The sequence below is a fragment of the Cetorhinus maximus genome, chromosome 5 (assembly GCF_964194155.1).
Source record: "Cetorhinus maximus chromosome 5, sCetMax3.hap1.1, whole genome shotgun sequence".
Taxonomy (NCBI): domain Eukaryota; kingdom Metazoa; phylum Chordata; class Chondrichthyes; order Lamniformes; family Cetorhinidae; genus Cetorhinus; species Cetorhinus maximus.
Window position 1 is genome coordinate 151,496,853 of NC_135883.1, and position 25,890 is coordinate 151,522,742.

The window sequence follows — 25,890 nt, forward strand, 5'->3', positions numbered from 1 at the left end:
ATGGAGTCAGCTAATGACGGAATATGTGAATAGGTGTATATCATTATTTCCCCATGATGTTTGTTTTATCTGAAATGATTTAACACTGTAATTTAATCTTTGGCTATAAGGATCTTCCACAATGTCTGAGATCCTCCAGTCTCCAGATAGTCAGCGACCAGATGTGGCCTGGAAGATGCACTTATGGGACCCCTCGGAAGTCCAAATACAATGCTCTGTGGGAATTGCCTGGAAAGTTTAAACTTCCGGTGGAGAATTCCCCTGCTCCTGGGCCCTGCCAAGAAAGTCTCCAACTCTGAGTCACTATACAACTGACCCCCCCAATCACTCACAGTGATCCCCCCACAAATACTTCACCTAACCTGGCTTGACTCGCCCCAGCCCGATACCCCCTCTTGACACCCTCTGACCCAAGCCAACTTGACCTGACTTCTGCCCCTACCTGACAACCCCTCCTGACCCCGCTAACCTCAACCCACTTCACCCATCTGCTACCCTTCCCCACACTACTCCCTCACCTTACACACCTCTCCCTGGCTATTTTCAAAGAAGCTTTGGGACATGACACTGCGCCGATTCTGAGTTGTTCCCTACGAGATATGTTGCATTCAATCAGATTTGAAGGATCCTCCCTCAGAAAATTGCTCAGAAAAATTGGAGCAAAGTAAGTGCATATTTTTTTTGTCTGATCAGGGTCAGAAATAGGGTTTCCGATCCTGATTGGAAGATCTGGGCCAATGAGTTTGAATACTTCTGTTTTAAATGGGTGAGTGTTCACAGCACTAAACTTGGGAGGCTCGTGTACTGAGCTCGCAGAGATACCGGTGTGAAAAAGGAATCACCATGTTGCTCAGGTACTGGGTGGGAAATGTTCTTCTAGGGATTGAGATTTACAACAAAAACTTGCATTTACATTGTGCCTTTAACATAGTAAAACATCCGAAGGCATTTCACAGGAGCACCATTACATAAAATTTGACACTGAGCCATATTAGGAGATCATAGGACAGGTAACCAAAAGCTTGGTTAAAAAGGTAGATTCCAAGGAGAACTTTTAAGGAGAGAGAGAAGTGGAGAGGATTAGGGATGGAATTCCAGAGCTTAGCTTGGGTGCCAATAGTGAAGCGATGAAAAATCAGGGATGTGCAAGAGGACATAATTGAAGGAGTGCAGAAAGAGTAGGGCTGGAAGCACATTATTGAAGAAAAGTACAGGGAACATAATTTTAATCTGGCCTGGATCTGATCTGGAGTAGATCTTGAACACTGGATTCCAATCACAGGTGGTATGGCAGGGAGTGGAGGAAAAAGTTGTGATAAAAGAACCCAGTACCAATTCACTAGTCAGTCAGTGTGCTGAAATTCAAGGCCAGTTATAGAAGTTGAACAGTAAAGCCAAAGAATGCAGTACCGTGTGTTTTGTTCAGACCTTACTTTCCCTTTCTATTTGGTCCAAATCGTCCTCAGTAAGGAGTCGCACACACACACACACACAGACATTGATCATAGATTCTCAGATATCTGTAATGCCTTTTGGTTGATTTGCCAAGCAGCACAACAGACTCACCCCCTAGGGAAAGCTGTGCCTAAACTAGCAGACGGTGGAAGGAAGCCCAGAGCCAGTCTCCTGAGCACCACAGATGAAGGGGAAGTGAGTATCACACTGCTCTAGAGAATCAGCCTGCAAATGTCAACAAGAGGGATTCAAACTCATTCTCAGGCCAGTATTGTTGTCGTAGTTACTAGGAGAAACTTTAACACACACACACACACACACACACACACACACACATATATATATATATATATATATATATATATAAAAAATATATATAGACACACAAACAGAGGGTTGTGAGGCTGTAGAATATATCATGAGTGAATGATTGCAACAGTAACCATGTTGACATTTAAGAATAGACAGGTAGGTAGCTGAAGCAAAGGGGTATAAAAAGGAAATGAATAGAGGGCAGGCAGATGGGATTAGGACAACTGTTAGTGTGGAAGATTAATACCAACACGGCCTGCTTGGCCGAACAGCCCGCTTCTGTATTTTAACGGATCACCCCATTTTCAGTTGGCAATATGTGACGCATGTCGATCATTGCCAACAGAGTACAAGAATTAAGATGTTACATGCTGCTTCTAGTTTTGTATGGTATGAGACCATTTCGTTAACAAGATTACATTCCAGAATGAATATTTTAGAGTATTAGTCAATCTCTCATGGTGTTTCACATAGGGAGTCAAGATCATGTGTAGAATTCAGGTGAAATTGGGTTAGAGGGCAAGGTATAACTAGAGTAGGGCACACACACACACACACACAACATTTTTAATATATTATAGATAACGAATTGGTGGTTAGAGTTATAATATGAAATGAATGAATAAGTTAGTAGCATCAATAAAGGGTACCTAATGAAGACGCCAACTAGTGACACATTCTCCATCTACCTGCCATAGCTACACGTTACAATTTACCTATAGGATCGTGTTTTCTCAGGACTATTTTTTCCCGTAGTCGGCTCCTCTTTACATTGAAGCAATAGCCACTTCCAGCTGCACTCACCATCCTCACAAGGATGGACCTGTGAAAATTCAAAACATTAGTCAGATTCTGCTCTGCCAGTAAATGAGTCAAATCTTCATTTATCAGTGACCACACACACTCCTCACAACTGTGCCTCAGTGCTTTAAAGGGGAGGGTCATTGAATGAATGGGAAAGTGGATGAAGGGAGCAGCATAGCCAAAGAAAAGGGTTCTTAGGAGACTTCTGAAAAGCAAGAAAGGAGATGACAAGATGGAGTGTATTAAGTGACAGGGTTCTAGAGGGTTGGGAATTGGAAGGAAGGGTTCATATTCATGTAGCAACTTTATCACATCCTCAGGATACTCAAGTGTGCTTTTAACAAATGTATTATTTTTTAAAGTGCAATTATTGGTATTAAACAGGCACAGTGGCTGAAGGAGTGGCCTGCAATGGCTAGGTGAAGAATAAGGGCTAATCCGCTTTGTATAATTTTATGCTGGGAGCCAATGTAGCTCGGTGAGGCCAGAGGTCATCAGAGTATGGGTCATGATGTTTTGCATCAGTTGTAGATAGCCACACAGAAGCAGGCAAACCGACAATTGTGCAATCCATTGCAGCTAATGATTCACAATATGAAAACAGAGACAGATTACAAGTTTTAGGATGGGGCTATTAACCCCTACTTCAGAACTTATTAAAAATTATTCCTAGAAATGGATGGCACTTTACCACTTTTCTTTACCATTTCATGGGCTGTGGCCTTCGCTGGGAAGACCAGCATTTTTTACCCATCTTTAATTGCCTACTTAAGCTACCTTCTTGCCACTGCAGTCCCTTTGCACTATAGTTTTTCATAGTGTTTTGATACAAATAAGTGGCTTGCTAGGTCATTTTAGAAGGCAATTGAGAGAGTCAACCAGATTGTGTGTGTTTGGAGTCACATATAAGCCAGAGTCAGTAAGAACAGCACGTTTCTTTCCCTCAAGGACATTAATGAACCAATTGAGTTTTTATGATAAGCCAGTCACTATTAGTCACTATTACCAATTCTAGTTTTTGATTTCAGATTTATTTCTTTGAACTTAATTTCCCCAACCGCCACGGTGGGATAAGAACTCGTGCCTCCAGATTATTAGTCCAGTAACGTAACGACTATGTTACCATACACTTACTGAAATTAATTTATGTACCTGAGCCGTATTCAACTGCTTGGTTGGGTATTTCCAAATTTTCTTCTTCATATAGAACTCTAAGAAAAACTCTGCCTTGCCTCATAAATGACTCCCCCAAGGGTTAAAATAAAATTGTCAGTTTCCTTGAATTAGGTGCAGCCAATGTAATACATTTAAATAATAGCAAGAGCTAATGAGGTGTGCAGTCTGTGTCAGCATCTCAAAAACATGATTTATAAACAAGATTTGCACATTTTCTTCCCTCATCCTCTTCTCCTCACGTTTCAACTCCAGGAATGCTTTTCAAATGACCATTCTTCATGGTCATCCATGAACAACAGTATTGACAGATTATTGCAGTGTGAGGTGCATCACTGTGGAACAAAACCCTGCCCTCTCACAACAGCCACCTAGCAGGAGTCACTGGATAGCAGGCAGGAGAGGAACACTGAGTGATTTTAACCCTCCCTGCTCAGAGACAGCAAGAGCACTTGCTGCACCCCCAAAGACACATTAGCAGGTATAAGCTCACAGTGGTCAGGAATCAAATCTGTGACCTTCCAGCTTATGTATTTCCATTATACTGATCTTAACAAATGGGTTAATAGGGGAACGAGGAGAAACACCATAAACATCAACTTTTCAGATGATGATGGCGATATTGTATACTTCCAGCAATTTTGTCAGAACTTTACCTTGTCTGCATCACTAATGTACTAAATGTCTTACATCTTACCAACAAGTGCTAAAAGTACAACAGAATGCTTATAATTTGCACCCGTCAGGACTGTATGAGGTGCAACAACTTGTGTACATTGACTAAAGGTCACTGGAGACATTTACTGCCTCTCACAGTCAGTCCAACAAAACAAGCCCATTGAAAGAGTTGCAACTCTTTCATTCATCAAGCCTACAATACACTAAAGCCTAGAAATTATGCTGTGCCATATTGTATAAACGCTATTTTTAATGGCGATGTTAAGCAATGGAACCTCGTACACTTTAAGCATTTGTGACAGTGTAATCTCTCAACACAGTAACACTGCAGTGTTTTGAAATATACAGCTCACAGCTTTTACATGCGAACATACGAATTAGGAGCAAGAGGGTGTCATTCCACCCCTCAAGCCTGTTCTTCCATTCAATATCATGGCTGATCTGATTGTAACCTCAACTCCACATTCTGCCTACCCGCAATAATCTTTGATTGACAGGCGAAGTCACCTGGGTGAATGCAGCTGCAGTACTCAACGGTCAACACCACCCAGGACAGAGCAGTTTGATTGATCACCCCTGCAAGTGGTATGAATAACCAGCCCCTCAATCGTTGGTGCAATGTGACTGTAGTATCAACTATCTACTGGGCACAGTGCACCAAGGTTGATTTGACAGCACCTCTCAGCCCTGCAGCCTCTACCATGAAGATAAGAGCAGCAAATCATGGGAACGCCAACACCTCAAAGATACCCTCCAAGTCACACACCATCTGCCAGTCCTTCACAGTCAATGGGTCAAAGTCCTGGAATTCCCTAACCAAAACAACATTATGGGAGCAGCACCACCACAAGGACTGCAGCAGTTCAAGAAGAACCCACCCACCACCCCAGCACTGTCTCAGGGCAAGTGGCAGTAATGCAGCTTTGTCAGCGTCACCCACATGCCCAGAACAAACTGAAAAAAATCCACATAAATACGCAACATTACAATGTAGTGTTAATTGAAGAGTCAATGCCCTTGAGAGTTTACTTAACGAGCAGTCAACAAACATACAAAATGGCCACTGAAACTCAGGATTGGCAGCTGAAAATTAAGACTTGGGAACCAGTGACTATCTCTCATAATTAAAAACCCTTTCTAATTTTCAACACAGACCAGATGGATCAAAATGGTTTTTCTGGTCTTACACTAGCTATGTTCTTGCCATGGCTGAGCCAAGATCTTTCCCACACTTCTATTCGTCAATGTCAAAATCTCCATTGAATGCAAGAGTTAAACAGTTTAGAGCGATAACTAGGCTTAGCAAACATACATTAGACCCAGTTACACCAATAAAATACTGCAATGAAATCATTTCTAGACAAAGAATACAGGGCTTAAGATAATAGGAGCCTTTGAGTAAAATACTTCCACATTTCAGTTTTAGGCTAATAGCAGACACTGAATGGATTTGATCCCACTAAGTGTCTCCATTTGTGCAATATAGGGAGGTTAGCATAATAATCAACTCTCATTATTTGAATACTCTTGGGTTTCAAATCACATCTAAGAGGAGACAAACCAGAAAAACTTCTCTTCAGATAGAGATGCTGCAAAAAGTTAATTTCTTTCTATTCGTTCATGAGATGTGGGTATCACTGGCAAGTGATGTGGGTGTCACAGCATTTATGCGCCATATGCCCATGCCTAACTGCCCTCAAGAAGGTCATGGTAAGCCGCTTACTTGACAACTGAGTGGCTTGCTGGGCCATTTCAGAGGGCACTGAAGAGTCAACCACATGGCTGTGAATCTAGAATCTATATACAGGCCAGACCAGATAAAGATGGCAAATTTCCTTCCCGGAAGGACATTAGTGAGTCAGACATTCCGATAGTTAGATGGTCACCATTACAGATACTAGCTTTTTATTCCAAATTTAATTATTAACTGAACTTAAATTCCCCAGCTGCTGTGGTGGGATTTGAACTCATGAAGTCATTTCTAAACAATGCATACATGGAGAAAATAGGAGCCTGTACCCAGATGGTTAGTTCAAGCTTTTGGATTACTGGTCCAGTAACATCCCAACATAACATCGATCCCTATAACTAAAATACAGCCCACTTCACTTAAAATTCACGTTAAAATTTGAGTTAAGAAAAAATGTCTCCCATGTAGTTTAATTTGAATGGTTCAATTTAAACTTCTATTCTAACAATTTAACATTTTTACATGCAAGAGAAAATTGAAGTAACAGGGTGTGTAGAAACAGATAGTTCTTGTGTTGTTCTTTGTTAATGAAAAAGATTCTCAAAAGTCTTTGTTTAAAGAGGTGGAATTGGTGAAGATAAACTACACCCAATTTTCTTCATCCCGGGGACAAAATACACGGTCAGGATAGAGTTGGATTGCTAACTACAGGATCCAATTTCCAACATATTTTAATCAGTGATTAAACCAGGGAGAACTGGTAGTTTTAGTGGTTCAAGGCTGTGCACTAAATCAAACCATTTTAGAATAAATGCAAATATTTTTGGTTGTGCTGGGTTGATGTACCCATCAAGGATTTATTGCTTCATTCAGTCTATCTTGGACATTCTGACAGATTCTAGTGATTAGATGAGCAGAAGTACAGCTTTAGATATATGAGAGTCTTGTCTAGGACCAGTGTGGGAGTTGAGGAACCAGAAAAGCTGGAACTGGCATCGTATAAAGATCTGAGATCACCTCAGTGGCTCTTCACATATAAAGCAGCCATTCCAGAAGTGAGAGAGAAACCCTGAGGGGGGTGGGGGGGGAAGGGGGGGTGGAAGAGAGAGAGAGAGGAGGAAAAGAGATAAAATAGCCACTCTCACAGTTACCAGCGGGTGCTTACACAGCATCACTGTCAGCAGCTGAGGAACAACCATATTGCTCCCCTCCCAACACCAAAGTACAAGGAATGGTACTTCACCATCTCTTCCTCCAACAGGAACTGACTCAAAAGAGAAATCAGGTGCAACTGATAAAAGGACTTCAATAAATGTTAAGCACAAGATTGTTAGGAGAGGGACAAACAGTACACAATGAGTAATGTAAATAGTTACTGTTGAAATGGAAACCACAGGTATCCAGCAAGACTATTACTGTGAACCGGCTATGACGCACACAAAGGTGAACCATTTCCAACAGCAAAAGACATTAGAAAAGACCAAACCCTTCAAACTACAACTGTTTTACGCAGATAAATGCAATGGATTTCCTTGTGTTTCTGGCCAGCCCTGCCCTATCTAAAGGTGCCTTTTGAAATAGTGCAACAAAATGGTGTTCCTGGTCAGATGAAAGGTTTGTTTGAAGCGAAGTTCATGCTGACTCTTCAGTAAAATACCAATAAGATGGCACACCCCCAGAGGATGATATTCACAAGCCTGACCCTTCAATTAGTAGATGTTGTGAAAAGGGTTTTCGCTTCCAACTTTTCAACTAGATTAACATATCAGCACCAACAGTTTAAATCACACTAATCCTGGAACTCCCTCCCTAACAGCACTGTGGGTGTACCTACACCATATGGACTGCAGCGGTTCAAGAAGGAAGCTCGCCACCACCTTCTCAAGGGCAACTAGGGATGGGCAATAAATGCTGGCCTAGCCAGCGAAGCCCACATTCACGAATGAATGAAAAAAAACTCACATCATTGCGTGTTTTATCAGAAGACAGGAACTGCTAGACAAAAAATGATCAAGGTCCACATAGTACAATGATAATAAAATTCTTGACTAATCATGGCTATTAATCAGTCTACAACGGAGCCAGACATGAAGCAAAGGAAACACCAGTGCTGGGGAGCTCGGGGCATTTCTCTGCATTGAATGTCATTTGCCACCTACCTGACCAATTCCCAAATGTATTCAAATCCTGCTTGAGCTTAATCTAGTCAGTTTTGGAATCTTCTACCTTCATTAGATTTATCATTTGCTATTAAATCATTATGCTTGTGATCCGGAGCAACAGATCATTTATAAAGATAGCAAACAAAATAGGTCCCAAAAATGTACCATGCGGCTCCATATTCTCCCTGTATCACTACCCTTTGGGTTCTATGAGTCATCAAATAGTGTAGCCATTGCAAAATATCACCCCTGATTTCCACTTACTTTACTTTGTCTCATCCTTCCCAGGAAAAAACTATCAAAAGGCATTACTGAGATCCAAATACTCCACATATACTGCCCTATCCTTATCAAGTTGTCACATCCTCAAAGAAAACTAGTAAGTTAGATTGCAAGACTTCCCTTTCTGAATTCATATTGACTATCATTTAATGATCTTATTTCTATCCAGATATTCCAGGATCTTTTCTTTGACATGGTCTTCCATTAACCCTACCTACAATGGATGTCAAACTCACTGGCTTGGGTCACTTTTGCTCCCTTTATTTATATATAGAAGGAACAACAGTATTTCTCCAGTTTCCAGGCACCTCTCCAGTATTCAGTGATTTCTGGAAGATTTGTGCCCACCTTGCTGCTATTTCCTCCATGATTTCCTTAAAAATCCTCAGATCTGTCATATCCAGCCCCTGGGTTTTATTTACCTTAAGCTGACATGGCCGTTCACCAACCACACTGGTAGCAGTTTGAAGTGTTCTGCAACTTATCTCTACAACACCCTCTAGTTCCCCTTCTCAGTTCCCAAATAAATTAACCGTCTCCTCCTTGATTAAAAACTGAGGCAAAAAAAACTTACTTAGCATTTTTGCAGCCTGTGTGGCATACCGATAGTAATAAATAATACAAGTATTGACTTACTTTGACTTGCTCTTGGCAACTGCGGTCATCAACAGGTTCAATTGAAAAAGAAGAGAAAAAGTGTGTTAGTTCACAGCTTCAAAGAGTGCTACATTATAATTTTAAACTAATCAGTACTTTAATAAAATAACCATTTACAAAATCCACCAACACGCCCCACCCCACAAATCTACTGCCAGGACACCTCAGGAAAATTCACTTTTATGTGTTGTTAAAGCGTCTATGGTTAGTTAACACAATTCACCGGTGTATTTTGCACCCTTGTGACATTAATCACATATTGGATGATTCCTTTGTAATCATTCTGTTACAGTTGCCTTTTGGCTTGAAAGATACTCAATAAAGTGGAATAAAATTGAAGGATGGGTACTACCATGATCAACCACTAGTGCACTTAACACAGAATATTAGCATCACCTAGTGATAAGAACAGAATTTTGCAGCAGGAGAGTCTTTAATTGGTCAATACATATAGGGCAGGTTTTTCCGGTTGGTGAGTGGGGGCAGGGCCCGCTCGCCGGCGCGTAAAATGACGCGGGGATACGTTGGGTGTGCGTCACGGCCTGCACAGGGAGCGCATAGCACTTCCTGGCAGACGTCATGCTGGGCGGGCCTTAATTGGCCCGCCCTCGTAAAATGGCACACCCCCAATTGGAAGCTGGCCTGCTCCTGCACTTCCCCCCCACCCCCACCGACAGGGTGAAAATGTTGCCCAGTGTCTGGTTGGCCATTTCTCAGAATGAACATTGCTAAAAGTGCTGCAGGCAGGGCAGCAAGGCCAAGGGTACCGCAGACATGGCAGCAGGCCGAGAGCGGTGTATGCGGTATCAGAATTAAGTAGAATATATATTGCCATGCCGGTTAACCTTAAAAAGTAAAGATAACAAATGGCTGAACTTAGTTACTACGTAAACATTTATCAATATGGCTCAATTGATAGCACACTTGGTTTGGAGTCAGACTATTGTTTCCAGCCCTATTCTGAGATTTGTGCTATAGAATTGAATCTGGACCATTCCTTAATGTATTGCTGATTGAAATCTACAGTTTAAGTTCTAAAGCTCTCAGCCTTAAGCTGGGTTTCAACAAGGTCTCCACTGGGTGAGCAGTTGGGCTTAGCAGCTGAAACTGGTTCCTCCGTTAACTGGGTCAGCTAGCCTTTGTCTTAGGACAATATAAAGCCAGCCAACTTAGTGTGACTTAGCACATGAGCAACTTAGAGTGCTGGGAGTTGGGTGATTAATGGAGTTAAGGGACGAAAGGAAAGAGGTGATCCTTTGTCTTTGCTTTTGGCATTTGATAACCTGAGAGGAGCGGTGGCCTTAATGCGCGAGGGGAACCAGACCCAACACCAGAGCAGGACCAGGAGCCAGCGCAAGAGGTAAGTAGGACCTGGTGAGTATTTCTACTGCCCTTAATATTCCTTAAACTGGAGGAAGCAAAAGTAAAGGGAGTAATTTAAGGGTAATTCATGGGAGGGCATCTCAGCCATGTGTAATGATCCTCCTGTGCAATCTGGGAAGTCAGGGACACTTCCAGTGTTTAGTGCAACCACATGTGCAGGAAGTCTCCCCTGCGGTGAGGTGGGGGGTGCAGCGTGGAGGGGGTGGAGAAAAAATAGAACGGGCGAGCAAATGATAGGGGATTCTATCATAAGGGGAACAGATAGACATTTCTGTGGCTGCAGATGTGACACCAGGATAGTATGTTGCCTCCCTGATGCCAGAGTCAAGGATGTCACCGAGCAGCTGGAGGACATTCTGAAGGTGGAGGGTGAACAGCCAGAGGTCGTGGTCCTTATTTGTACCAATGACATAGATAAGAGAGAAGAGGTCCTGAAAGCAGAATATAGGGAGCTCGGAAATAAATTAAAAAGCAGGGCAATTGGAGGATTACATTCAGTGCCAAGTGCGAGTGAGATCAGGAATAGCAGAATAGACCAAATGAATGCGTAGCTGCAGAGATGGTGTAGGAGGGAGGAAGTTACAATCCTGAGGCATTGGGACCAATTCTGGAAAAGATGGGACCTGTACAAGCTAGACAGGTTGCACCCTAGCAATCCCAGGACCAAAACAAAAATAAAAATACCTGGAAAAACTCAGCAGGTCTGGCAGCATCTGCGGAGAGGAACACAGTTAACATTTTGAGTCCGTATGACTCTTCAACAGAACTAAGTAAAAATAGGAAAGAGGTGAAATATAAGCTGGTTTAAGGGGGAGGTGGGACAGGTAGAGCTGGATAGAGGGCCAGTGATAGGTGGAGATAGCCAAAAGATGTCATAGACGAAAGGACAAAGAGGTGTTGAAGGTGGTGATATTATCTAAGGAATGTGCTAATTAAGGGTAGAAAGCAGGACAAGCAAGGTGCAGATAGCTCTAATGGGGGGTGGGGTGAAGAGAAGGGATCGAAATAGGCTAAAAGGTCGAGATAAAACAATGGAAGGAAATACATTTAAAAATAACGGAAATAGGTGGGGAAAAAAAATCTATATGAATTATTGGAAAAAAAGGGGGAGGGATCGGAAAGGGGATGGGGATGGAGGAGAGAGTTCATGATCTAAAATTGTTGAACTCGATATTCAGTCTGGAAGGCTGTAAAGTACCTAGTCGGAAGATGAGGTGCTGTTCCTCCAGTTTGCGTTGAGCTTCACTGGAACAATGCAGCAGGCCAAGGACGGACATGTGGGCATGAGAGCAGGGTGGAGTGTTGAAACGGCAAGCGACAGGGAGGTCTGGGTCATGCTTGCGGACAGATCAAAGGTGTTCTGCAAAGCAGCCACCCAGTCTGCGTTTGGTCTCTCCAATGTAGAGGAAACCGCATTGGGAGCAACGAATGCAGTAGACTAAATTGAGGGAAGTGCAAGTGTCTGCATCCTAGGGTATTAAAGGAAGTGGCTTCAGAGATGGTGGATGCTTTGATTGTAATCTTTCAAAATTCCTTAGATTCTGGAAATTACCCAGAGGATTGTACTTCTTTAAAGCCACCTTCAGTGCGAGTGCGGCTGCTTCAGTAAATGTGCATGTGTAAAGTTGCCTTCAGTACTTATGCATGTGTTTAAAGCCACCATCAATACACATGCACATGTTCAGTATGTGTGGCTGTGTAAAGCCGCCTTCAGAACATGTAAGGGTCAGTTCCACGGAAATCCTCAAAGAATTAAAGGAGGAGACAGTAAAATTAGTCTTGGTTTCAATGAGGGTGCATTCACACTGTAACCATATTGTAGTGTTGTTTTGAATTTTGACACTCGATTTACACTCCAGGAAATTAGCATTGGTGCGAAGCAAAACCATGTGTCATGAATGCACCATAACTGAACTGCCAGCTTTTCTTCCCCATGGGTTTTGCAAATATAACGACTACTGTCATATGCACATGGAGAGAAATAAAATCAGAGGTCAATCTTTTGTAATGTAAGAACAAAAAAAGCTGGAGTTAACGTTTCAGATTGATGACCTTCCATCAGAACTCAATCACAAGTTCTGACGAAGGGTCGCTCAACCTGGAACTTTAACTCTTTCTCACCACAGGTGCTCCCTGACCTGTTGCGTTATTCCAGCTTCATTTGTTCTTATTTTAGATTTCCAGCATCTGCTGTATTTTGCTTTTGTATTAAAGTTGACCTTTTGTGCCTGCTTAAACTAGCTCAACAGATGCACTTCTAAAGGCCCTAGGGCTGGGCTGTCTATGGGCCTTGTTAACTGATGGAGGAATGTTGGACACAGATGGGCAAGGAAGTACTTTTATTTCCAATTGCCACTCTGAATTACAGTATGAAAATTGCACATGCTATAGAATATGGAAGAATGCTCCAAGTAAATCTTTTATAACCCTTATATAAGGAACTTATTGTCCATTAGAACAGTCAAGGTATATTGCCTTTATTACAGTATATTGTTGGGCATTCAAGGGTCAAATCGTCTGGATTACATTTTAAACATTTCCATCTTGCTAATGTACTCCACTGATAGTCTTCCACCGAAATAAAAGCTGTGGCTTTGAACGGTAATCATTTGGCAACAAATGACTCATCCTCCAAGACTTCAGCTAAATTCCTCTCGCCCTTGACTTCTGTCTTCCTGTCCTCAATCAATCTCACCTTGTACATGAACTTTGCCACCCATATCCATCCCTTGACCTTGGCATTGTGCCACCTCCGAGGTCTCGCCTCCAAGGTCTCAAATCACTGACAAGCAATTCTTAGCATCCACCTGAAAGAGGCAAGCTCTCAGTCTAATATCTCATGCTGAAGATAGTACCTCCTGCAATGAAGGACTTCTTCACTTCTGCATTGGAATAGCAATATACATTAAGTGACAGAAGGCCTCGAGTGGGCCTGGAACCTTCAACTTTCTAGCAGAGGCCAAAGTACTGCCAGCTGAGCCAAGTAGACACTCAAGTACAGCCTAAGGGGATGACTCACCTGCCAACCTCAATTATAGGTAGGTGGTTATTTGAATCTAGTGGGATTCATACCCTCAAACATACACATAGCCATTACAACCACTGAATGGTGCTATACAGCTCTGACAATTGGTTTAGTAATTATATGGTATGGTAGCCGTGAAGTTATGCTACAAGCTGACTAGCTCACGATATTGTGAGCTGACACCCCAACACAGCAAGTTGTAATAGTAAAATAAATAAATCTGGTCATGTGTGGGTCAGCACCAGGAAAAATAACTATGAAAGCTTCCAGATTGCCATAAAAACCCAATTGGTTCACTAATCTCCTTTGGCAACCCTACCTCGTCTGGTCGAGATGTGACTCCAGCCCCACATTAGGCAGGTGACTCTAAATACACTCAGGGCAACCCAGAATAGGCAATAAGTACTGCCTCACCAGTGTTGTCCACAACCCAGAGCAACACTATGAATCAGACTTTTCTAGAAAGTATCAGTAATATTTTTTCCCCCAGTCCCCCCTATTTATTGTTGGTGACTCAAAGCACATCCGCCCTGAATCAGCCATTGACCAATTACCCTCTACAATGTTCTCCATTACATGGGGAGGCAATGAGCTGTCACAGGGTGTTTCTTAGCAGAACTATCAAGATTTGGACCCAAAACTTTTAATAAAATTTTGTTTTGACAAAATATACGTGCAGTGCTATAATTTATACTTTCAATATAAAATCATAATTGGACCTGCAAATGACATTAACATTAATATAGATGCAGAGTCAGAATTTCACAAAGGCAATGAAATACAATGCCCCAGTGCTCTGGAACTCCATTTACAGGTTAAACAAGCAGCCTGTGCATCACTCTCAAATTAACAGCAGCCCCTTTGGCTGGGTCCAGCCTTGACGAGCAGGGAGTGCTGACACAACAGATATAGGCTCTAAAACACGTCAAAAGCTACCTTTTATGACCAAAAGATACATGTCTTTGCAACAATTGATGACTCATCCTCCATGACTTCAGCTGAATTCTCTCACCCGGACTTCAGTCTTCCTGTTGTCAATCAATCTCGCTTTGTATATGAACTTATGTCACCCACATCCATTCCTTGACCCTGGCATTGTGCAGGGCCTTGCCGCCTACGAGGTCTCAAATCACTAACAAGCAACTCTTAGCATCCACCTGAAAGAGGAAAGCTCTTGGTCTAACATCTCATGCTCATAATTAAACTTAAGTTCTGGTGAATCAGGAGGCCTATTTCGGTTAAGTGGAATCATTTCTTTAAATTTGTTTTGCTACCAAAGTAAAAGCACCTCTTGGTTTGGTTTCTGCCTCAGTTCCTGGTCTTTACAGGCATGCATGTAACTGTGCCTGGATGGTGTAGGTACAGTATCTAGATTTCAGCCCATCTATTTAGCAGGATACGTGATACATTCACTTTCAGTGGAAAAAGCTCAAGTGTGCAGGTGAGTTTCCAAACGATAAGAAATATATGTTATCAAATTCAGAAAACAAATGTTGACGGCTTTCATGGTTGACTGATCCCATTAACTGAAATCCTGGTTGAAGGGGGAAAAGTGCGTTCCGCTAAACAATCCATAATCTTAATCACAATACAGGCACGACATCGGTATATGGGTTATTTGACTGAGTTTTTTAGCTTCAAAACCACTGGGAGCAAGCCCCCATCACCCCCCTCCCCACCCCGGCACCCAACCTCCCCTGGTGAGCCATCGTAAGTGAGAATTGGTACATTATGAGGAATTCTGTTTATAAATCCTCCAAAATGCAATGTTACAATATCAAATGAGGAGAAAGGAAAGGGCACGAATCTACCACAGCATATTCATTAGTTTTAACTTGTCATAACTGGCAAACATCCAGCAAAATATGCTCGTGGGCCAGTGTATGCTCTATAACCCAGGCAATCTCTGCAGCAAATCTTTGGCCAACCTAAAATTTTAATCTATTTAAATGCAACAAGCAGCTCCTCTCCATCAGTGACATCGCCAGAGAAAGAGGTTTGCTGGAATCACAAAATTTTAAGGTTCCTTTAAGGTTGTGGACAGGGATTTTGCTAACAGAAAAGTACTCCCCACAGAGATAGTGGATAGTTCTCTCAGCTCTTGGACTGAACTGGTATCAAGGATATACTGATGGGCTAAACACTGATGATCTTCAATGTCCTATGCAAAATGAGCTTCAGCAATCTTCACCAATTCCCCATTGGATATCAGCTTACAGCATAGTTCTGACCCAATTAAACCAAAGTTGTTCATCTCTAGGAGACAGCAGAAGGATCGCCAGCGCTGGGAAACAAATTGCCGCTCATATAAGGCTGGGAGTGTTCAATCTTCAGGCCCAAAACCCAGATAACTCAAGCAACATTTGTACTTTGAGAGCCTGGAGTTTTGGAAAGTGCGAATAAACCTTATGTCATGACACCAGATTGGTAGATATCAGTAAGCTGCAATGCAAGCAGTTTAATGGGAACAAAGATTTAACATTACACGAGGCCCCAATCCTTCCATCGCAAGCACTTGTAACTGGTCTTCATGATAGAAAGTCTGGACACCTCCTCCACTGTAAGAGGCAATCTACTGAAGCAACAATTTTAGGACAATGGAAGGAGCTTTACTATCATGAATACATAACTCAATGTTTCCTCAACTTACAATAATGTTCCTTTGGGTAGCAGATGTACTACATTTTAGCATATTAGTATGGATAAAGGATTGGCTAACTAATAGAAGAGAGTTGGGATGGGGGGGACATTTTCAGGATGGCAAACTGTAACTAGTGGCGTGCCACAGGGATCAGTGCTGGGGCCACAATTATTTACAATATATGTTAATGACTTGAATGAGGGAAGTGAATGTACTATCGCCAAGTTTGTGGATGACACAAAAATAGGTGGGAAGGCAAGTAGTGAGGGTGATACAGAGGCTGCAGAGGGATATAGACAGGTTAAGAGAATGGGCAAAAACTTGGCAGATGGACTACAAATGTGGGAAAATGTGAAGTTATGCATTTTGGCAGGAAGAATAGAGGAGCTGAATATTATTTAAATAGAGAAAGGCTGCACAAAGCTACAGCACAGAGGGATTTGGGGGTCCTTCTGTATGAATCACAAAAAGCTAGCATACAAGTTCAGCAGCCAATAGGGAAGGAAAATGGAATGTTGGCCTTCATTCCAAAGAGAATGGAGTATAAAAATAGGGAAGTCTTGCTAAAACTATACAAGGCACTAGTTAGACCACACCTAGAATACCGCGAACAGTTTTGGTCCCCCTAGCTAAGGAAAGATATACTGGCATTGGAAGCAGTCCGGAGAAGGTCCATTAGGCTGATCCGGGGTATGGAGGCATTTTCTTGAGGAGAGGTTGAAGTAGGTTGGGCCTCTGCTCATTGGAATTTAGGAGAACTAGTTAGAACAGGGAGGTGATGGCGTAGCGGCATTGTCGCTGGACTAGTAATCCAGAGACCCAGGGTAATGCTCCGGTGACCTGGGTTTGAATCCCCCCATGGCAGATGGTGGAATTTTAAATCAATAAAAATCTGGAATTAAAGTCTAATGATGACCATGAAACCTTTGTCGATTGTTGCAAATACCCATCTGGTTCACTAATGCCCTTTAGGGAAGGAAATCTGTCACCCTTACCTGGTCCAGACCCAAAGCAAAGTGGTCGACAATCCGCTACAAAGGAATGAAACTGGACGGACCACCCTTGGCACTGGAAACAACAACGGCAATCGCAGCCTCGTCGACCCTGCAAAGTCCTCCTTACTAAAATCTGGAGGCGAGTACCAAAATTGGGAGAGCTGTTTCACACAGACTATTCAAGCAACAGCCTGACATAGTCATCCTCACGGAATCACACCTTACAGATAATGTTCCAGACTCTCAATCATCAGTAAAGTAATGGAAGGAGTCATCAACAGTGCTATCAAGCATCACTTGCTTAGCAATAATCTGCTCACTGATGCCCAGTTTGGGTTCCACCAGAACTTCTTGGTTCCTGACCTCAGTACAGCCTTGGTTCAAACGTGGACAAAAGAGCAGGAGTTCCTCAGGGCAGTGTCCTAGGCCCAACCATTTTCAGCTGCTTCATCAATGACCTTCCTTCCAACATAAGGTCAGAAGTGGGGATGTTTGCTGATAATTGCACAATGTTCAGTACCATTTGTGGCTCCTCAGATACTGAAGCAGTCCATGTCCAAATGCAGCAAGACTGGGACAATATCCAGGCTTGGGGTCACAAATGGCAAGTAACTTTCGCGCCACACAAGTGTGAGTCAATGACCTTCTCCAACAAGAGAGAATCGAACCATTGCCCCTTGATGTTCAATGGCATTACCATCACAGAATCCCCCACTATCAACATCCTGAGGGTTGCCATTGACCAGAAACTGAACTGGACTTGCTACAAGAGCAGGTCAGAGGCTGGGAATCGTGTGACAATTAACTCAACTCCTCACTCCTCAAAGCCTGTCCACCATCTACAAGGCACAAGTCAGGAGTGTAATGGAATACTCTCTACTTGCCTGGATGAGTACATCTCCCACAACGCTCAACAAGCTCGACACCATCCAGGACAAAGCAGCCCGCTTGATTGTTTGTGGATGGAGTGCCATTCTCCACCACCGGTAGCAGCAGTGTGTACTATCTACAGGAATTCACCAAAGCGCCTTCAACAGCACCTTCCAAACCCACAACCATTACCATCTAGAAGGACAAGGGCAGCAGACACACGGGAACACGACCACCTGGAAGTTCCCCTCCAAGTCACTCACCATCCTGACTTGGAAATATATCGCCGTTCCTTCACTGTCGTGGGGTGAAAATCCTGGACCTCCCTTCCTAACAGCACTGTTGGCATACCTTACAGCACATGGACTGCAGCGGTTCAAGAAGGCAGCTCACCACCACCTTCTCAAGGGAAACTAGGGATGGGCAATTAATGCTGGCCCAGCCAGCGAAGCCCACATCCAGTGAATGAATAAAAAAATGAGGCGCGACTTTACTGAAACATAAAAGATTCTTAGGGGGCTTGACAGGGTAGATGCTGAGAGGTTGTTTCCCCTTGTGGAAGAGTCGAGGACCAGTGGGCATAATCTCAGAGTAAGGGGTTGGCCATTTAAGAAAGAAGTGAGGAGGAATTTCTTCTCAGAGGGTAGTGAATTTGTGGAATTCTTTACCTCAGAGGTCTGTAGAGGCTGGGTCGTTAAGTATATTCAACACTGAGATAGACAGATTTTTAATCAGTAAGGGAATCAAGGGCTATGGGGGAAAAAAGGCAGGAAAGTAGAGTTAAGGATTATCAGATCAGCCATGATCTCATTCAATGGCTTGGCAGACTCGATGGGCTAAATGGTGTACTTCTGCTCCTACGTCTTATGGTCTTAAATACAACACTCCTAAGGTGGAACTCTAAAATGTGCTGTTCAAGTTAAAAGCAGGAAAAACTAGAAAGGCAAGGCAGCATCTTGAAGAGCAAGATTAATTAACGCTGCAGAAGAGTTTTTTTCCATTCACGAGATGTGGGCTTCGCTAGCAGGGCCAGCATTTATTGCCCATCCCCAGTTGCCCTTGAGAAGGTGGTGGTGAGCTGCCTTCTTGAACCACTGCAGACCATGTGGTGTAGGTACACCCACAGTGCTGTTAGGAAGGGAGTTCCAGGGTTTTGACCCAGCGACAGTGAAGGAACGGCGATATATTTCCAAGTCAGGATGGTGAGTGACTTGGAGGGGAACTTCCAGGCGGTGGTGTTCCCATCTATCTGCTGCCCTTGTCATTCTAGGTGGTAGTGGTCGTGGGTTTGGAAGGTGCTGTCTAAGGAGCCTTGGTGAATTCCTGCAGTGTATCTTGTAGATGGTACACACTGCTGCTACTGTGCATCGGTGGTGGAGGGAGTGAATGTTTGTTGATGTGATGCCAATCAAGCGGACTGCTTTGTCCTGGACGGTGTCCAGCTTCTTCAGTGTTGTAGGAGCTGCACTCATCCAGGCAAGTGTGGAGTGTTCCATCACATTCCTGACTTGTGCCTTGTAGATGGTGGACAGGCTTTGGGAAGTCAGGAGGCGAGTTACTCATCGCACGATTCCTAGCCATTGACCTGCTCTTGTAGCCACAGCATTTATATGGCTAGTCCAGTTCAGTTTCTAGTCAATGGTAACCCCCAGGATGTTGATAGTGGGAGATTCAGTGATAGTAATGCCATTGAACATCAAGGGACGATGGTTGGATTCTCTCTTGTTGGAGATGGTCATTGCCTGATACTTGTGTGGCGCGAATGTTACTTGCTACTTGTCATCCCAAGTCTGCATATTGTCCAGGTCTTGCTGCATTTGGACATGGACTGCTTCAGTATCTGAGGAGTTGCGAATGGTGCTGCACATTGGGGATGTTCGCTGATGATTGCACAATCATCAGTGAACATCCCCATTTCTGACCTTATGACGGAAGGAAGGTCATTGATGAAGTAGCTGAAGATGGTTGGGCCTAGGACACTACCTTGAGGAACTCCTGCAGTGATGTCCTTGAGCTGAGATAACTGACCTCCAACAACCACAACCATCTTCTTTTGTGCTAGGGATGAATCAACCAGTGGAGAGTCTTCCCCAATTCCCATTGACTCCAGGTTTGCTAGGGATCCTTGATGCCACACTCGGTCAAATGCTGCCTTGATGTCAAGGGCAGTCACTCTCGCCTCACCTCGGGAGTTCAGCTCTTTTGACCACATTTGAACCAAGGCTGTAATGAGGTCAGGAGCTGAGTGGCTCTGGCGGAACCCAAGCTGGGCATCAGTGAGCAGGTTATTGCTAAGCAAGTGCCACTTGATAGCACTGTTGATGACCCCTTCCATTACTTTACTGATGATCAAGAGTAGACTGATGGGGCAGTAATTGGCCAGTTGGATTTGTCCTGCTTTTTGTGTACAGGACATACCTGGGCAATTTTCCACATAGCCAGGTAGATGCCAGTGTTGTAGCTGTACTGGAACAGCTTGGTTAGGGGCGCAGCAAGTTCTGGAGCACAAGTTTTCAGTACTATTGCCGGAATATTGTCAGGGCCCATAGCCTTTGCAGTATCCAGTGCCTTCAGCTGACAGTCTCTTGCTGTCACACGGAGTGAATCGAATTGGCTGAAGACTGGCATCTGTGATGCTGGGGACCTCCAGAGGAGGCCGAAACAGATCCTCCACTCGGCACTTCTGGCTGAAGATTGTTGTGAATGCTTCAGCCTTGTCTTCTGCATTGCTGTGCTGGGCTTCTCCATCTTGGAGGATGAGGATATTTGTGGAGCCACCTCCTTCAGTGAGTTGTTTTAATTCACGATTGGCTGTGGCAGGACTGCAGAGCTTAAATCTGGGATTGCTTAGCTCTATCTATCACTTGCTGCTTATGCTGTTTGGCACACAAGTAGTCCTGTTTTACAGCTTCACCAGGTTGACACCTCATGAGTTACCACATTAAAGGCACTATATAAATACAAGTTGTTGTTGCATTCCAGTGAATGTCAATCTCTCTTTTTCAGATGCTAATTAACCTGTCTTAGAGATTGGTGACTGAAAGAGAAGAGGATATGGGAGGAGGTTGGGGGAACCAGGGATGAAGGATAAGGACCTCTGTTGAAGATAATTAATAACACAGACTAGTTGGACCAAACAGCCTGTTACCCTTGTTGTAATTCTGCGATAATTTCCAGCCTTCACAGCTTGAAAATTCCCCTCCAAACCACAAATCATCCTGACTGGGAACTATATCACTGTTCCTTTATTGTCACTGGGTCAAAATCCTGGAACTCCCTCCCTAACAGCACTGTGGATGTACCACATGGACTGCAGCGGTTCAAGAAGGCAGCTAACCACCATCTTCTCAAAAGAGTCATTAGGGATGGGCAATAAATGCTGGCATGGCCAGCGACACCCACATCCCTTGAGCAAATAAAATAAAAAATTTCCAGCATCTATGTTTCTTTTCATCTTTATCCTCGAATATTCCCGAAATATCTCATTTCTTCCATTTACAAATGTTTTGCTGAAAGCTTGATTGAGCTGCTGCCTTCATCTTATAACACATGCATTCCTTGGGGAAAAAAACAGCTATTCTTAGCTTAGTCTTGGCTCTCAGCAAACCCCACCACCACCAGCAGCTGCCTGTGGCTTTTGGCGTAGCACTAACAAGATGGGAATGAGAACGGAGTGCTGGGAACAGGATTAAATGGAGAAATATCACATATCCACATCCTAGCCTCAGAAACAGCAGGGAAACGGCAGCACCACTTGGAAGGACTCATTCTACATGGACCGGCTTTGTTTTACAAAGTTCTTGTAACTTAAAAATTTTTCTTTCAACTGGAAACAGATAGCACGAGGGATATAGTTCCCACAAGACTCACAAGAAAAAGACCACGTTAAGGCACTATCCCATTTTATTCCCTGGAAAATAGGTTTTAGATTTTGTTTCCAAAAAACGGTTTAAAAAAATCTGACGCCATCTGTCCAATTGAAAAATAATGCAAAGCATATTTAATGTTTGCTTATGTTTCAGGAACATTTCATTTTCAAATTGCTAAGGATAGTAGGGAAATTCAGAACAGCTTCATGGCAGATTTGCTGCATTAATGGTTTTCTGTCAAATGTGCAATAACTATTACAATGACTGAGTCTCTGAGTTAGGGCACCAGTATTTTCTTGTGCCCGCAATCAAGTTTCTAAAATGCACAGCAGCAAAACTCCAATGTTTCCTCTGCGATACAGCAATCTTGTCAATCAAGTACTCGTCAGCAAAAACGAATAAACTTGCATTCATATAGCATCTGTTGTGTCTCTGAGTCGTCCCAAAACACTTTACAACCAATGAACTTCATTTCAAGTGTAGCCACTGTCACAAGTTCCCACAAACAGCAAATGAAACAAATGGTCAGATGAAGCCATATCAGTGGAGGGATGAATATTGGCTCAAAGCGCAGATAAACTCTCCTATCCCTCTTTAAGGAGTGTCTGAGATTTTCCACATCCACCTGAACAGGCAGGCTTAATCTCATCTGAAAAGTTGACATCTGGCAATGCAGCACTCCCTCAGTACTTCACAGTATCAGTCTAGATAACCCATTCAAATCCTGAGAACTTTAAAAATAAGCAGGAAGATAGGGGTGCAGAACAGGTAGAAGTTAAAACAAAACTACGAACTCCAAACCTCTGAAGAAGTCATATTGGACTCAAAACGTTAGCTCTGTTTCTCTCTCCATAGATGCTGCCAGACTTGCTGGGTTTTTCCAGCATTTTCTGTTTTTATTCCATGAATACAATGTCCTCTGTCAAAGTGTCCAATTGCCACTCGAGTAATTCCAGAGTTTTTGCCTCTATTACCAGTCCTGGAGGAGAATTTCCCAGATACTGATGCATAAGTGCAAGCCGTTAATCGTTATGATCACTCTAACATCAGTCCTGAGTCTATCAACACTCCTACATCTCCCTTATGCTCTTTTCAAGCTAGTTCAACACCATTCACTCTCTCCCATATTTCTTCCTTCAAACACATCAAGACCTTGCACTTCATTGTATTCAATTCTATTGCCCAATTTCCGATGAGTCATACGGACTCGAAACGTTAACTGTGTTCCTCTCCGCAGATGCTGCCAGACCTGCTGAGTTTTTCCAGGTATTTTTATTTTTGTTTTGGATTTCCAGCATCCGCAGTTGTTTGCTTTTATCCATTTTTAATTGGGTCCATCAATCCTGACTGGTTTTGACAGACTACTTCACCATCCCCACTCTCAAATTTACTATCTGTAAATCTGACCAATTTACTTCATATCATACAATCCAAATCATTTATGTAGCTCAGAACAATCTCTGAGCACTGGGACTGGACCCCTCAATTTAAAGTGCAGGTATCACAAGAGAAATCAATAATTTAAACAGAAATACAGAAACTAGGAGAGTAGGCCATTTGGCTCTTCAAGCCTGCTCCGCTATTCAATATGATCATGGCTAACCCTCTTTCTCTCCATACCCCTTGATGCCCCTAATATCCAAAAAATCATCCATTACTTTCTTGAATATACTCAAGTGACCCGGCCTCCACAGCCTTCCGTGGTAGAGAATTCCACAGATTGACCCTCCTCTGAGTGAAGAAAACTTTCCTCATCTCAGTCCTAAATGGCCTGCCCCGTATCCTGAGACTGTGGCCCCTGGTTCTAGACTCCCCAACCAGGGAAAACATCTTCCCTGCATCTAGTCTGTCTAGCCCTGTTAGAATTTTATACGTTTCAATCAGATCCCCGCTCATTCTTCTAAACTCTAGTGAATACAGGCCCAGTCGAACCAATCTCTCCTCATACGACAGTCCTGCCATCCCCAGTATCAGCCGAGTGAACCTGCGCTGCACTCCCTCTATTGCAAGTATATCTTTTCTTAGGTAGGGAGATCAAAACTGCACACAATACTCCAGGTGTGGTCTCACCAAGGCCTTGGATAACTGCAGTAAGACATGCCTACTCCTGAACTCAAATTCTCTTGCAATGAAGGTCAACATACCATTTGCCTTCCTAATTGCTTGCTGCGCCTGCCTGTTTACTTTCATTGACTGGTGCACAAGGACACCCAGATCCCTTTGTACATCCGCATTTCCCAATTTATCACCATTTAAATAATACTCTGCCTTTCTATTTTTCACACCGAAGCATATAACTTCACATTTATCCACATTATACTGCATGTTTGCCCACACACACAACTTGCCTAAATCGCCTTGAAGCCTCCTTGCATCCTCCTCACAACCCTGCCCAGTTTTGTGCCATCAGCAAACTTGGAAATATTGCATTAATAAACCCTCAGTTAGACTCCAACTATGTACTCACTATCAGGAATTCATTACACTACATAATAATCTATCTGAATCTCGCGATCAGATTCCATTCTGTAATCACTCCCAGGTATCCATTATCCTATATATAAACCATCTGAAACCCCTCGACTAGATTCCAGTCTGTAATCACTACCAGGTATCCATTATGCTATTGTCACAAATGTGCAGTTATTATATAGATTTTAAGCACAACTGTTTTCAAGGCACATTTCTGTTTTCAAAACTTTACATGGAATTTAAAAGCCTTTTTCAAATGGAAGTATGGCGAGACAACATGGCACCTTCCAATGTTTATTCAAAGCCTGTTAAACTCATATCTCTGGAGCTGACTATGAAAAACATAAGAACATAAGAAATAGGAGCAGGAGGCAATTCAGCCCCTAAAGCCTGTCCTGCCATTCACTAAGATCAAGGCTGTGATGCCCCAGGCCTCTACTCTTTCGTGCCAGCTCCTCGTGAGCCCTCAACTCCCTGATATTTCAAAAATCTATCTACTCCCTCTTTAAATACTTTCAGTGATCTAGCCTCCACAACTCTCTGGGGGAGAGAATTCCAGACACACTACCCTCAGAGATGAAATTCCTTCGCATCTCAGTTTTAAATGAGCGTCCCCTTATTCTGTAACTATGTCCCCTAGTTCGAGATTCCCCCACTAGTGGAAACATTCTCAACATCTACCCTGTCAAGCCCCCTCAGAATCTTGTAAGTTTCAATAACCCCTCATTCTTCTAAACTCGAATGAATAAAGGCCTAACCTGTTTAGTCACTCTTGATAAGTCAACCCATTCATCCCAGGAATCAGCCTAGTGAATCTCTTTTGAGCTGCCTCCAATGCCGGTATATCCTTTCTTAAATACGGGGACCAAAACCGTACACAGTACTCCAGATGTGTGGCCTCACCAACACCCTGTACAGTTACAACAAGACTTCCCGATTTTTAAACTCCAACCCCCTAGCAATATAGGCCAAAATTCCATTTGCTTTCTTAATTACTTACTGCACCTGCATGCTAACTTTATTTAATGCACAAAAACACCCAGATCCCTCTGTCCTGCACTTTTTGGAGTCTCTCTCCATTTAAATATGTCTGCCTTTTGATTCTTCCTACCAAAGTACATGACCTCACACTTTCCTACATTAAACCCCATCTGCCAATTCTCTGCCCACTCACTCAGCCTAACTATACTCCCTTACAGATTTCTTATGTCCTCATCACAACATGCTCTCCCACCTAGTTTTGTATCGTCAGCAAATTTGGATACATTACACTCTGCCCCCTCCTCCAAGTCATTAATATAGATATTAAATAATTGAGGCCCTAGGACTGATCCTTGTGGCACTCCACTAGTTAGGTCTCTCCAACCTGAAAAAAAACCCATTAATTCCAGCTCTCTGTCTTCTGTATGTTAACCAATCCTC

General features: G+C 43.0%; 1 protein-coding gene across 1 annotated transcript in view; it reads right to left on the reverse strand.

The window, feature by feature from the left end:
• Nucleotides 1-25,890, reverse strand: part of mrpl33 (mitochondrial ribosomal protein L33) — a 38,116-nt gene that overhangs the window by 1,577 nt on the left and 10,649 nt on the right. Inside the window, exons 2-3 of the mRNA XM_078542707.1 lie at nucleotides 9,193-9,211; nucleotides 2,484-2,590 (exon numbers count right to left, since the gene is read on the reverse strand). Of these exons, the coding sequence (XP_078398833.1) occupies nucleotides 2,484-2,590; nucleotides 9,193-9,211 (126 nt within the window). The remainder of the gene's footprint in view (nucleotides 1-2,483; nucleotides 2,591-9,192; nucleotides 9,212-25,890) is intronic.